This window comes from Cynoglossus semilaevis, chromosome 1 (genome assembly GCF_000523025.1).
Source record: "Cynoglossus semilaevis isolate Cse_v1.0 chromosome 1, Cse_v1.0, whole genome shotgun sequence".
Taxonomy (NCBI): Eukaryota; Metazoa; Chordata; class Actinopteri; order Pleuronectiformes; family Cynoglossidae; genus Cynoglossus; species Cynoglossus semilaevis.
In genome coordinates, this window is record NC_024307.1 from 21,057,655 (window position 1) to 21,072,089 (window position 14,435).

General features: G+C 38.6%; 2 protein-coding genes across 4 annotated transcripts in view; one reads left to right on the forward strand and one right to left on the reverse strand.

The window, feature by feature from the left end:
* The window catches only part of LOC103384998 (leucine-rich repeat and fibronectin type-III domain-containing protein 4), a 30,608-nt gene extending 26,982 nt beyond the window's left edge, over nt 1-3,626 (forward strand). For both annotated transcript variants that reach the window (XM_008318742.3, XM_025056156.1), the window contains one exon: nt 2,303-3,626. In XM_008318742.3, coding sequence (XP_008316964.1) covers nt 2,303-3,626 — 1,324 coding nt within the window. The remainder of the gene's footprint in view (nt 1-2,302) is intronic.
* The window catches only part of pcxb (pyruvate carboxylase b), a 236,066-nt gene that overhangs the window by 92,593 nt on the left and 129,038 nt on the right, over nt 1-14,435 (reverse strand). The gene's annotated exons all lie outside the window — the stretch shown is intronic.

Below are 14,435 nucleotides of genomic sequence, written 5' to 3' on the forward strand. Positions count from 1 at the left end.
GCAAAAACAGAGATGAAAATCTGTTGAGAAAAGATGGATGAAGGTTAGACCGACAGATCAAGGGATTTATAGAGAGCTGAAAGAATAAGAAGAAAGGGACAAAATAGAACTGGATGCATATGTTGCAGGACAACACATGCCATTTAAAAAAGTCTGCATAACAAATGATATTCAGTTGTCTGAGGCCCACAATGTAGCCATATATAACAAAGGGTTTATATAAAAACAAGACTGTTTCATTTATGGCACTGAATGCTAGTCTATATGCAGCATTAATCAAACAGACACTTCTCAAAATGGGGAAAAAATGGTCAAATTAAACCAGCATTGATAATGACTGGTTTCCTTAAAGAGAGAGTGGCTCAAAGTCATACAGTAGTGGTCAAGAGTCAATTCCTTGCAGGATTTATTGCGAGACAGAGATATATATAAAGGCTCCAGATGAAGTGACAACACTGTAATATTTCTTGAGGCATTTTATAGCCCTATAATACCAGCAAGGCTTTATATTCAGAAACAGAGGCAGCTATAGGATTATGACTGTCACCGCTTGCATATTTCATCTAATCAGTGTGATTTGTGCAGCTGCATCTTTGCTACTAGACTTTACAGAGGCAATCTGCTACCCCCTGTTAAATGTGGCTGCCTTTGGCCATTTTCTTATTTTAAATTTTGTTTCGTGGCATATTGAGCATCATTTTCAGATGGCCAGTTTTTATTTTAATCAGATGTAACAGGATAGCTGATAACAAACTGTTGAAACAACAACAAACAGTGTTGCTGGATCAACAGTAATGGCAGGCTGCATTAGTAGCTCTAGCCTCTAAAATGTCAAGGAAATGGATTAAATGTGTGGACACTGCCCCCAGAGATGGCAAATAATATGTCTTTGCCATGGTAACAATCACCTGATCCTAGAGGTGATGCTGAGCAGAGACTGGTAATTGTGAAAGTTGTGACCTAGATATAACAGATCTATTGTACATCTGTGTCCAAATCATTCTGAACTTCAGCAGTAATTGATGGCAATATCACTCAAAGCTTTGGGTATGTCATCCTACAAACAGAATTGGAAAATGAATTCCCTTGTAAACCTCAAACTTTCAGTAAGGATCAGTGAGTAGTGAAGCATAATTTGCAGTATTATAACTCATATTAATGGGTTTCCATTGATGCCTCCCTTGAGCCAAATGCTTTTGCTTCTCTGTTATCTCGGCATTTTTAAAATCAATTTATCACCCCCCTCCCCCCTCCCCCCCATTTCTGTAACACTGATTTTTGTTTGTGATATCTGTCTGTTGATCTGTAAGGTTTCTAAGTGAAAAAAAAAACAAGCAGGATCAAACGTGTAAATGTCAAATGTCTTAAAGTGGACTGAAATTCTTAAAGGCACCCGAGGCATTAGCAAAACAATTTACAGATTAACAAATAAATGAGAATAAAAAGTAAAGATACTAAGGTCCTTAAAGTACAGACAATAGAAGCCAATCCACTCACAACAAATCCCACAGTTGCCTACATAATAGGTTTGGGCAGTTGAGGACAGCGTCATACCCGTCATCAACAGATACTTAAATTGCACTACATTCTCCCACACAAAACCACTGGACCACAGCAGGTCACACACACAAAAGACCATTAATGTGAACAGTCTTTTATACTGGAGGTCTAAAGAGAAGCAGGCACGACCATGGATGCATTGAGATGAACACAAAAATGCTTCTCTACTGAAATCACCGCTGCTCTTCATTATGTTTACCTCTTTCCATCTCTTGATTTTTCACCTTTCTCATGATGTTGGTTTAGAAATGACTATTCTGTATTATCCCACACAGACACTCACCTAAGAGACAAACAAACACTTTGGACATGAAAGTCAAAACATGCCTCGCATCGGCTTTACTGACCTGAACTCACAGGGGTTTTTTTTAAATACATTTCAAAAGTCCAACTTTTGCAGTTTAATGGGATTCACATAGAAGTATGGCCACACACACATGCGCGCACACACACTGCTGCACTCCAAATGAGCAAACACAGTTCTCTTTTCATGTTCCCTTGGCGCTCACTCCATCAATAGCCTCATTTTCCCTCTTTCCTTCACTGCAGTATCCACTCCTGCACTTTTGCTCGTCCTTCTATCACAAGTTCTTTCCTTTCCTCTTTCCACTATTTCAGCCTCAGATTTCCAGTTTCCAAAATATTCAGGCTAAGCTCAAGATTTTTTCTTATATTCTATCAATCATTCTGTACTGCAGGATTTTTTTGGTAACCAACTTGTATATTTTCCCTTTTGTTTTAGAATTCTACCTTCGACCAGCGACCGTTTCCTGTTGAGAAATTTGGTTTCTGGTGTGGACTACAACTTGTGCGTGCTGGCCATTTTTGATGATGCAGTCACATCTTTAGCAGCAACAAAGGTTCTGGGCTGTACAACGTTCTCCACCAAGGATGTTTACCCACCATGCCGTTCTCTTCAAGCCCATTTTTTGGGCGGGACACTGACCATCTTGGTCGGTGGTATTGTTGTGGTAACTTTACTTGTGTTCACTGTGGCCCTTATGGTTCGCCATCGTGTTTGTAACCATGGAGATCACATCATTTGTCACAACGGCAACACTGAGGCAGGAGTCGGGGCCTACTGTCAAGGTGGAAATGTAGGGGCTGGGGATAAAGGAGGAAATAACAGTGGGTGCTACCCATCAAATGGAAGTGGGGACATGATGATGGTGGCCTTGCCCAATGGTACGTCATCAAAAGGAGGGGCGGAGAAGGACAAGGAAAAAGACAAGGATACAGAAGCAGCTGACTCTGCTACATCTATGCCCCCAAAATTCCCTCCTAAGCCCAGACCTAAGCCCAAAGTAAACCTGGAAAAGTTTCTGTCAGCTGGGGGGGTTGTTTCCACAACGACAGGGGCAGAAATGGCGTTGGTGGTGAGGCAGAGGAAGCTGGAGAAGATGTCAGCATACACAACTGAAAGTGACAGAACTCCCCTTTACTATTCACCTTCACCTCCATCCACTCTCCCACGACAGTCACGCTCCAGGGAGCGTCCAACACCTCGTCTGGAGCGAGAACTGACCAATCGTGCCAGCTTCTCTCTAGCTGCACCCCTGAGAGACTCAGAGCTGTTAGACTGGAGATTATTTCCCAGAGGCAGGGACAAATGGAACTCCTCACAGGCCTATCAGAGTCCCATATCTCCACTGAGTCCGGCCTTTGCTACTGTTAGTAAACGGCGCCATTCACTGGACATGGGCTCCTCCGTAGCGCTAGCAACTGATGCCGCTGCAACAGTTGCCAAACGCTATGGTGCCGTCAGCTATGCCAAGAGATTAAGTGTGATTTGGACGAGGCGGAGCCAGTCACTTCATGGAATGTTGGTGCAATGTGCTTCAACAACCAGCACGGCATCTTCAACAACCAGTGATGAGGCAGAAGGTGGTGGAAACTATGGAGCACGCTGTGAGTTTCAGAGAGGTTACATCCACTCGTATAACACCACCAACTCCAACTCAAACACTGCCCTCACAAGTGCAAAGACAGGAAATGTAAAGGACAAGGGGAAGGAGAGAGGAAAGGAGGGGCGGAATGCTGAAGAATTGGAGGAAAGTGTTGTGTAAGGAACAGTGTTAGAGAATTTTAAAAAGCGAGGGAGGGTAGAATGTGACAGGGATCATGAATTGGACAGACTAAAAAGATTGGACCTGGAACATGGAATGACTGCAGAAGAGGAAAGGAGGATAGGACTGAATTACCTACACGGGAGAAGAGCAAAATTTACAGAAGTCTCACTTGTGTGGGTTTTTCATTTGCTGTGAGGGAAGTCAGGAAAAGTGAAGAGGACAGGGGGACGAACACCTGAAAGTAAGGTAGAGACTTAAGAGGTTTTTTTTATTGTTATTATTTTCAGGCAAACTAGCAGGTGATGAGAGGACAAGAAGGTAGCCAAGGGACATGACAGGGAAGGAAGATGTTTGGTGCAAATTGGGAAAATTTAATTTGTGGAGGCTTTAGGATGGTCTCAAGCTGAAACAAATTAACAGAGAAAAAAAACCCAATCCAAAAAGAACACAGGGTGGCAGGTGAAAGGTAAAGTGGGGGGAGACGAGAGAAAGACAGTTGGAGAGGAGGAGGAAAAGGCTCAGAATATTGCACAGTTAACCCTTCCTCTCAACCAGACTCCTTTTCACCACATGGATTTACAATGGATCAAAATGGGAGCACTGCAGATATACTGGGGAATTATTTTTCTCTGATAAAAATACAACTACACTGAAGAGTTTAACAATGTTGTCCCTCTTTGTGAACATGTTCTGGACTTCAGCAGCAATGTCCATTTGGAAACTCTGCTCCTGGACACAGTGGTTGTGACTTTTATGTGTCCTCTGAGGCTGGACAACGATTTTGGCAGGACATACCTGTGGATTATGGGAGCGTAAATACAGTGCCCGGGTGCATTGGACATGACCAATCAATACAGGCTGAAAAGAGCGAGAGGGCACAGACATTATTAAAAGACACAGGGATTACAATGTGGAGTCGATATGGATTACAAAATGAAAGAGACAGGGCTGTACAGTGGAACATGTACATGCTGCATTCCTTTACACCATCATATGTACACTGGATATAATGGACCAAAAATATAGTGATGCTAATGGATGCATAGGAGTGCATGCATTGATGGATCGGGGACCGGATGTTGTTCGCGTGCCTGTGTGTGAGTGTGTATTTTGTGCGCACATGTCCTGTTCATGAATGTCTGTAAAGGGGGAAGCACAGTCAGTCTACATTTGTTTCTAAGAAGAGTTTAGTGCTTTCTGGAAATGCTGTAAAAGGAATCTGTAAACTTAGAGGCAGAGGAGATCGATTCTTCTACAAATTGTCTGATACATCCCACTGTGGCATGGTGAGAAGCTGCAACTTTTAGTGAGGAAATCAAATTAAGATTTTTAGTGACTCAATGCTCCTTTGTACAAAGTGAAATCACGTTAATCTGAAAAGGTGAATGTCTGAAGAAAGAAACTAAACTCTTCTTAGTAAGATTTGTACTGGGATGACTGATCTATGGAGAGAAACACTGAAAAAAAAACCATCAGACAGGGAAAAAAAAGAGAAGAGAAAAATCTCAACATGACATATATATGGTATATAAATATATATATATAATGATGTTATTTGTCACATCATGTGTTTTATGTTTTCTGGGGAATGATGTAAGGATCAATTAAAAAATGATGTGATTTATTTTGTTTTGAATAAAAAAAAATAATTTTAGTGCAAACATCAACACGAATAAACAGAAAAAAAAAGAAGATTCACCAAAGGAGGGAGAAGCACAGACAAACACCGCACACAAACAGATGCCTATAAAAAACAGAGCCAGTTATTAATAATGATGACGTTTACCATTACTGTTGTTTCTAATTCAAACTGTTTTATTTTGCCAAAGTCAACATTGTTCTCTGAAGTTGATATAAATAATAAAAAAGACGTGAACCATAGTCTTATTAGGGGAGTATGTCATGTGATGTCCGTGTGTGTGTGTGTGTGTGTGTGTGCATTAAACTTTCAAGTGACTTTTAATAGATGTGAGCAAAACAAAAGGTATAGGGGTGAATGAAAAGTTAGAGGAGAACACAAATTGACTGCGTCCGTTCTTGTTGTTCGTTGCGAGATCAAAACAAAGTTGATTAAATGCCTTTTCAATAATAGGAACTCACAGTAAGACGGACATAGATCATACAGTTTCTGATCAGTCTGAAGTCAGGCAGGAATAAAGCGGTGATTTAGTACTGATGGAATGTTCTGCTCCAAAGGAAACACTGTAAATTAGAGTAACTCCAATGTATTCCTGTCTGTGCCTCAAAAATGAGGTTGTTTACTTGCGGTGAGTGGAGCTGATTAGAAGGTAAGTGACCCTTTTGCAGATGATTAAATACAGTATAGGGCTGAGATGAGATGTGCTGAGGGAGAGTGTGTTTAAAAAGAGAAGTAAAGTGAGACTCCTGGAATAGATGGAAATGTGCTTAATAAGAAATGTGGCAAGAGTATTAGATCTATTTGATTTTAAAATATTTACATTAAAGAGAAACTAAGCCCAAGGATAATATACCATAGTAGGTCATTATTAAAACAGAAGCTGTCAGTCTAAGATTTCATTTAGAGCAGTGGTTCTCAAACTGTGGTATGCATGCTCTCTAGTGGTACATGGGGAAACATTTCATATATTTTCACATTTATATTTTCAATTGAATAAATCTGAAACACACCATGCACAATTAATACAACATTTAAACCTAAACATCTCTAAACATCTCTCCTGTGGAGGAAGCTAACAGTGAAGGCCTCTGCTGCTGTATTCTAATGTTGGTCATCATGGTGGTACTCAGAGAGATCAATGTTTTCTCAGGTGGTACAGAGGAGAAAAACATTGAGAACCACTGATTTAGAGCAATGGACTTATTAGTTAATATAGTTATATAAGTTAGTTAGTTAATAAAACTAAAAAATAGATAAGTGGTGCAGCATATTCGCCATTGATGACATTTTCTGGATGTACAGTGTGTGTGTGTTGGGTATCATTCTTTATTTTTTTTATTTTAAAAAGTAAAATGGTAATTGTAGAAAAACAAGTCTTTATGTTGAAATGCAAAACCAAAGAGGTAGAGAGAGAGAGAAAGAGAGAGAGAGAGAGAGAGAGAGAATGTTAAACTGCAGAAAAAAGGAGAGTTTTGGAGTGACACTGTGATGGAGTGACCAACTGTCCAAGGTACACTGCCCATAACGACGAGTCAAACCCCCATCCCCAAACCCACTGCAAAGAATGAAGCAATAGGAAGAAAACACATTTCTATAAATTAATATAATATAATAGTATTTGTTTTGGTTTCCTTAACTACTTACTAGTACTCAACAATGTAGAGTAGTACATGATTATAGTAAGTGATTAATGATTCATGGTATAGAGGCCTATAACAGTAGCCTCATTTTGATGATTCCACGCGAGGCTGTGCAAACAGACACCCATGTGTTTAGGCCTGAGTTTTCTCTTTAAAGATTCAAAGTTTTAGCCAGACTGATGAGTTTCCATTTTATTATTGAAGCTGACAGCTTCGTATGAATTAATGAACCACTGCTGTCCCTTTGTATTCCTGACCATTCAAACTCAATAATGATAATGCAGCTCCATTAGGAAGACACACTTTTTTTATAACGACTTGCGCTGAATATTCAACACTGGTTATTGAGGATTCAATAACTGACATTAGTCTCAGCATTTCTTTGTGCTACAGTGCAGTATGCCATTAATTATCTATGCACAAAGTAGTCACCACTGGTCTGGGAAAATGAGGTTTAAATGATGAATGCAATTAGTCACGAATGCAACAGACAAAACCTGATGGCTGCCACCTAACATGTTTATGAAAAGTCACATTTCCTGGAGAAACTGGTCGTGAACACATCATGGTTTCCACTACAGCGGACATAATCACTATCACTGTAGAAAAGCAAGACGAGTTTAAGCTATCGTCACAGTTTTGCAGTACTGAAGTAGTAGTTCCCCGGAATAAAAATCGAAAACTTGCGAGAAAAATATAATTGGAATTACAAAGCTCTGTGTCCAGGTCTTCAAACACATCTGCAAACTGTGTTTTCCATGGAGAATTCCTCTCTCATGGAACTCTTTGGAAGTCTGTCTGTCGAGAGGTTCTTAAGTCATAGTCAAGTAGAAACCTAAAAACAAGCAACTATAAAGCAGTAAAATGCATGTGCACAGCAAATCAAAAACACTTATTAATATCACACAAGCTCCAGAGGTTCGATCAGGAGTGTTTGCCCTTCTGTGCCCTGTTTTCAGGCCACTTTGAACTAAGTGTGTCAGTGTTTTATAGTCTGCTCAGAGGTGCATTGAGAAGCAGATAGAGAGACGAACAAATGGGATGAGGTGATAGAAGTAGAGTGATAGCAGAGACAAGCTGCAGATTGATTGGAGTCAGAACAGCCAAGAAAAAGAAGGGGAGATGAGATAAGAGCAAAGGGGAGATCAAGAGTGGAAATCAAACAAAACTGCTCACAAACAAAGGAAAATAAGTCATGACGTGCCTTAAATGAAGAGACTTTTCTTGGACGTTTTGCGTCAACCATGCTGCTGTGTTACTAAAAACAAGTCATGGCCAAGGACAAGAAACATCACCTCGAAGCATTTATTTACTTCCTAGAAAGTGTGAACAACCAGACAAGCAGAATTCAATTAATATTACAATAATGCAATTTTTAAGTAGCATTTTAGGCACATTTGCAAAATGCACTTTTAAAATGAAAAAAAGGCTATGCAGAATGCTTCCGTTCCTTAAAATAGCAGATTTTGAATTAGCTGTTTTTAGGAAAAAAATGAAAAAGATGGGAGTAGGGAGTGAAACTGACAACAACAACAAAAGCACATCAACACAACAAAGGAAATACAAAGGGTTCTGAGACAATGCTCGAGCTAATTTATTGTTAAAATAAAATATAAATGTCAGTCTCCTGTTAGACTTTCCCTTCATGCACGACTTCTCTACTCTTCTACTTCTGCCTTTCATCTCTTGTCACTGTGCAATCTTTATTTGCTCCACCTAATTTGCTTCCTGCTTCACCTCCTGTGATTCACTTGCAGCCCTTTTGTTCTCTGCATCAGCTCTTCATCACCACTTCCCCCTCTGACCTCCTCGTCTCTTTTGTCCCTCTGCTTATATCACTGATTGTTTTAGCAATTTGCTCTTCCACTCCCTCTTTGCACTTTAAAGACCATCAGGAAAAAAACAGCTTTGATCTTTGTCGTCTTCTATGACTTTACTAGCGTTACTTCCGCAATATACAGTTTTACAGTCACTTTCACTACAATGTTTATATATTATCTCGATGTATTTTTGTGTATATTGTTTAGATTTTCTGATGTTGAAGGCATTAGTAAAAATGTACCACCTCTATTTTTGTTCCATTCTAAAGGAGCTGAGAAGGCAGATTCAAGGTTCAAGGCTACTGATTATTTGAGTAACGTAATCCTTCCCTTCAGACACAAGGCATAGATTTTCGTAGCACTTGTGCATCAGAAACACGTTTACGCAAACAAGCTGAAGCGATGAAGCTAGCTATGTGATAATTTGTGCTAATAAACTTGTATCAGCTTAAGATCAAACGATTAAAATGACTGACTTTAGGCAGAAAAAAAGGAAAAACATTGGGTTTTTCACAAAGGCTTCAGTAAAACATAGTAGTTTAGTCCAGCCAATTACAATAAAACAGATTACTTATAATAAAAAGGTTCGATAATGCTTTACGCTTCAATGCTAATAAACCACCTCTACTGTATACTCGTTTGTATAAACCTAGTGTAGCTTCATTAATTGACTAATTAATTAATTAACTATAAACAGTTTTGTTGCATGTTAATTCTTGCTAGTCATGCGCTATGCTTTTGCAAAACAAAATAGCAAAAACATCTCCAAGCACTTCTCAAAAGCAACTTTTGTTCTCTCCTTTTTTTCTGTCATCAGGTAATCTATACCTAACTCATGGTATAACAAACAAAAACACATTTCAAACACTGTCAGTCCATAATTTATATCCTGTTTCTTCACCCACCACTCAGAGCTAATGTATATTTGACATGATCTTTATTTCCTCTCATCCCTTTTCAATTTTGAGGTCTGTTTCACAATTTTGCCCACAAAGTAATTTGATCTCCTCCTTCCTTTTTCTTATGTTCTCAAAGTAGCCTCTCCAGCTCATCATTACCTCTTTCCACAACTCTTACTTTTTGCTCAAGAAAAAGGAATGGAAATATATCTTCCTGTGCTCTCTTCATCATTTTGCAACCCCTCACTCTTTCTTTTTATCATAAGTGTGGAAATGCTTCCACCTACGCTTCCGACTTCTCATCCCCGCAGGCTCCCTTCTGACTCTTGATCAGAAAAAGTGTGTGAAATTTGTGTAACTCTTCTCATCTTGAGATCCTGCAGTGACTTTTTTTTTTTTTTTTTTAAGAGTGTGACAGTGGGAGATGGTGGCGTGGTGTGGATGTGAGCGAGGCAGCCAGGGACGGAAACTGATACAGTGGGGGGCTTTCAGGTTGTTAGGGTTTTTATTTCCTTATATTTGTAGATAGAGTGAGCAGGGAGGGAGGGAGCAGTGGACATTTGTCCAACATTACTTTTGTCTTAAACTTTTCCAAGATTAAAGTAAATGGGACATTATGTGGGGCTGAATGACAGTGACTGAACTTTTTGATGCTTTAGTCAGATTCAAGCAATGGGAAGCAGACTGAAACATTAAAATATATAGAAATCTGTCTGTAGAATAAAATGTGTCCCAGGCTCTTGTTAACATGTTCAATTATTCATTGTGTGTCTATGTTTATATCAGAGAATAATGTAATACTCTATAAATGGTTGTAAGGTTGTAATAAAAAACATTAACATGATTATTATTATTATTATTGTTACAATGAGAAAAATTTAATACTAAAATATCACAATCATTATTTTTATAATCTGATTTTAGTGAATTTTGTTAAAATATAACCCATGGTGTTTTTGACTTCTATAATTTTTGTTGACTTAAGCTAAACTAAAATTAAAAAAGTCTATTATTCACTAAATTAAGTTTCAAATGAGTCTTTAGGGTAAAAGTATGTTAAGCAGTATTAAAGAAAATTAAACAAATCAGGTTTTTGAAAAAATGGAATATTAGAAATTCTTCTGAGCCTTTGCATTATTTTATTACCTCAGTATTTGTGTAGAACATGCATTAAATCACCTTTGACACAAAGTCTTTATAGTTTAACAGCCTACAAGTAGCTGGACACTTGGCAGCTAGCTCCAGGAGAAGCAGCTGGTTTATCAAAACAAAACAGTCCGGCACGTTCAAAGCACACTCACACAGGAAAACTGGAAAATTCCACTGCTGCTGCAGTTGTTGCTTAGAGCCACGGGTCATGATAAGCAGAAAGCCAATTTACATGGTGAAAAGAAAATGCTCTTCAAAGCACAGCACTTAGAGAATTGTCTCCAGGGTGAAGGACAAAATGATTCTTTGTAGACATTTAAGAGAAATTCCATGACCACAAACTCAAGATAATGTTGAACAAACTGTAAAAACAAAGCTCTTTAAGGGGAATAAAGGGAGAAAGGAGTGGTTATAAAAACCCAGGAAACAATAATAAAGCTTTGGTTTTGGCACAGGCGTTGAATTACACACTGATGATTTGAACAACCGGAGCAAGTGGAAGCAGAGGTTCGCAGAAAACTTATCCTCCCTCAGAGTGGAAGAAAATTAAAAATAAAATAAAAAAACAAAAAATGTAATTGCTTCATAAACAGCTGATAGAATTAATTGTTGTCCTGTGGTTTAGTGATATACATAACTGTGTGCAGTGGATTTGATTCTAGTCTCATGTAGGTAACAGGACACGTTCCAGCTACGGACGTGGAGCGTACATCTTTGTGCATGACAGTCACCGTTGCTAGTTACACAGAGCCATTTCTTGGCTCAGTGATCATCAGCTGTACTCTATGAAATCATCTCATTTTCCTTATTTGGTCTAGGGTTAGGGTTAGGGTTAGGGTTAACTATTATTTATTTGCAGCTTATAATTAGATTTCATCAATGTGACAGCGACAGGAGAAGAGCAGCTTGAAGATGTTCGTGGGTCTTTCTTAAATTCTCTTCAATTCATTCTATGACAGTTGGTCAGTGTGCCGTGGGATTTCTTTCATGTAAGAAAATGTGCTGTAGCAAGAAAAAAAGAAGAAGGTTCTCTTTATATTTGGTAGTAAAAATGATGGCATGATTTTTATTAAATGTTAAAATTTTAAAATAATGTAATCTAAGGTGAAATATCTGTTCTTTTTAAAATAGAGAGGCTTTTTTATTATTCCTTTTTAGTAAGTTTTAAATGTGTTTTCACTACTTTTGCTAATTTATTTAACAATTTCCAGATCAGTGGTTTTCATTTCTTACAACAAGGCTACAATTTGCCCAAATAAGTAGTAAGATCAGCACTGAATCTCACAGTTGTTGCACAGTGGCCTGATAATGGGTGTTTATACAAACAGGGTTATCTGTGGCTGAGATCCTGACACAGGAATAATCGGTAACCAGACTACAGAGCCGCATTCAGTAAAAGGTGAGGTTTAATCAGCGTCCTGTTGTTTGTCATCACTGCTGAAATAAAGTGGTTTTGTAAGTGACAGCAGATGTCACAGTTTGCTCCAGTTTTAGCATCTGGCTAACAGTTTGTTGTGAGACTACTCGATGCATCTACCCTGGCTCGTGGTAACAGGGTGTGGAGCACAAGACTTCTCATGTTAGTGACTTACAGCCTCCGGAACATTTACACTTGTCAGTAACACATGGCGCCACAAACTGAGATCCAACTGTAGCATGCCACTTTCCTGCTGCTCCAACGCTTGCTGTCCTATTATTAATGGTTCTATGCACAAACTGCACTCAACCGTGGCTCATTTAACATCTGCAGTTTTTCTTTCTACAAACAATGTCAACATGGTTGACATGATCCACAATTCTCTATCAGGGAGCACAGCTTGCCTTCCCACAGTTCTCCCTCTGTTAGCTGAGGCTCTGCTACTGCTGGACGTCAGCGGTGGTCATACTGAATCTTTATTACATTTGTCCAGACCGTCTGACCACACAGATGGCCAATACCCTGCCTTAACAGCAGATGCTTGTCACAGATTTAAAGTAGCCACGGAAACACAAATTTATGTTTGCGATAAGCAAACTGAAAGGTCGTGCCCTCACACATGCGCATAAACTGGCCTCCAGAGACCAAAAACAAGTAGGTAGTTAAACAAAAACCTTGTATGCACCTAGGACACCTGGACAAAGAAAGCTGATGACTATGACTGTCATTTTCATTTTTTTTTAGAACCTCTTGTGCTTCATAGAAAAACCACCACACACAAAACTTCCTGATTCTTATTCCCTCCATGGCTCTGCTACTGTTACATCAACTGTTTCCTATTTTCCATCTGAGCCACAGTCTCCAAAACAAATATCTCACTAATGTCTAATACATCTTCTCTTGTTAATTTAACATGCTAAAAACACAGTATATGTGGGTATCACACTGGAAAAAGAGTTTTCTCACAACACTGAGATTACTGAATATATGCCTGCATAAATAACTCTTTAAACACCATGACACTGTGATGTTTCACAATGACTTACATGAAACACCAGAAAGATGACGTGACGTATGGCTTTCTGGACAAAGAAAGCTGAGCTATGACTGTCATTTTCATTTTTTTTAGAACCTCTTGTGCTTCATGTACTGAATGTCTCTCTGGTTGTCTAACCCTTTAATGAAAGCAAATACAGTGAGAGAGGAGAAAGTAGAGCAAACACAGTTAACACTCATCTCCCTTCTTTATCCTCATTGTGGCCACCACCCACCATCCTCTCTATTGCTCCCACGAGTTCAGAGTATTTGTTCTTTCAGCAGCAGACCAAGCATTAGGCTTAAATTCATTGTCTACCTTAGAACAAAACAAAACACACACACTTAGACACAGACTGAGGGAAACACACTGTTACTCAGATCTTTTAGAATAAAAACGTGGGCCCTTTAAACAAGCCCTGCTTTTTCTTTTTTTTTTTCCAATCTCAGCACTATTTATGCGTCTCTTTTTTCCCCTCCCCTCCTGCCCTCATTTATCTTTCACACCCGGAACCACAGTACAGAAACAAATACTAACTGTAAATTCTATCTTACCTAAAGGAAACATTTTTTTGAGTAGCATAATCCAGACTCAATCCCTCTTCCTGGCAGCTACAACTACAGAGCTATGTTTTAGAATATCAATGACTGAACAAAATAAAAAGTATTTCTCTTTTTTTTATATAAGTAGTGGTGGAGTTTGGAATCGCAGCCCTGGTTCTTTTTAAAGGCCAATAAATGAATCCATACATTATCTAATCCAAACACTGGAAAGTCCTCATCAAACTCATTAGAATTAGAAAAAAAGTTTCCAGTTGGTAATAGGGTTTAAAAACACACAAAAATACAAGGTATTCTAAAACAATCCTATTCTCTTATTTATTTATTTTTACCTTTATTGTTACTTTAACACAAACTTTATTTGGTTTTTGGCCTGGTTTGTAGACAACAAAGAGCATTCTCTGCTTAAACAAGTGGGGCATATAATAAGTAATAGAAAAACATCAATACAAAAAAGTGTTGTTGTAGTTTGTTTTTTAACTGTGAGGGCTATTTTATTTTAATTTTTCACAACTCTCTCCTTGGAGGTCTGTCAACCTTCAGTATATTTTTGTGTCCTGCAGGATTTAAAAGCATGAGTCAACACAACATTCCTGTGATTAGAAGATAATCCTTCTCTGTTTTTGAATCCAGGGTATCTGTTTTA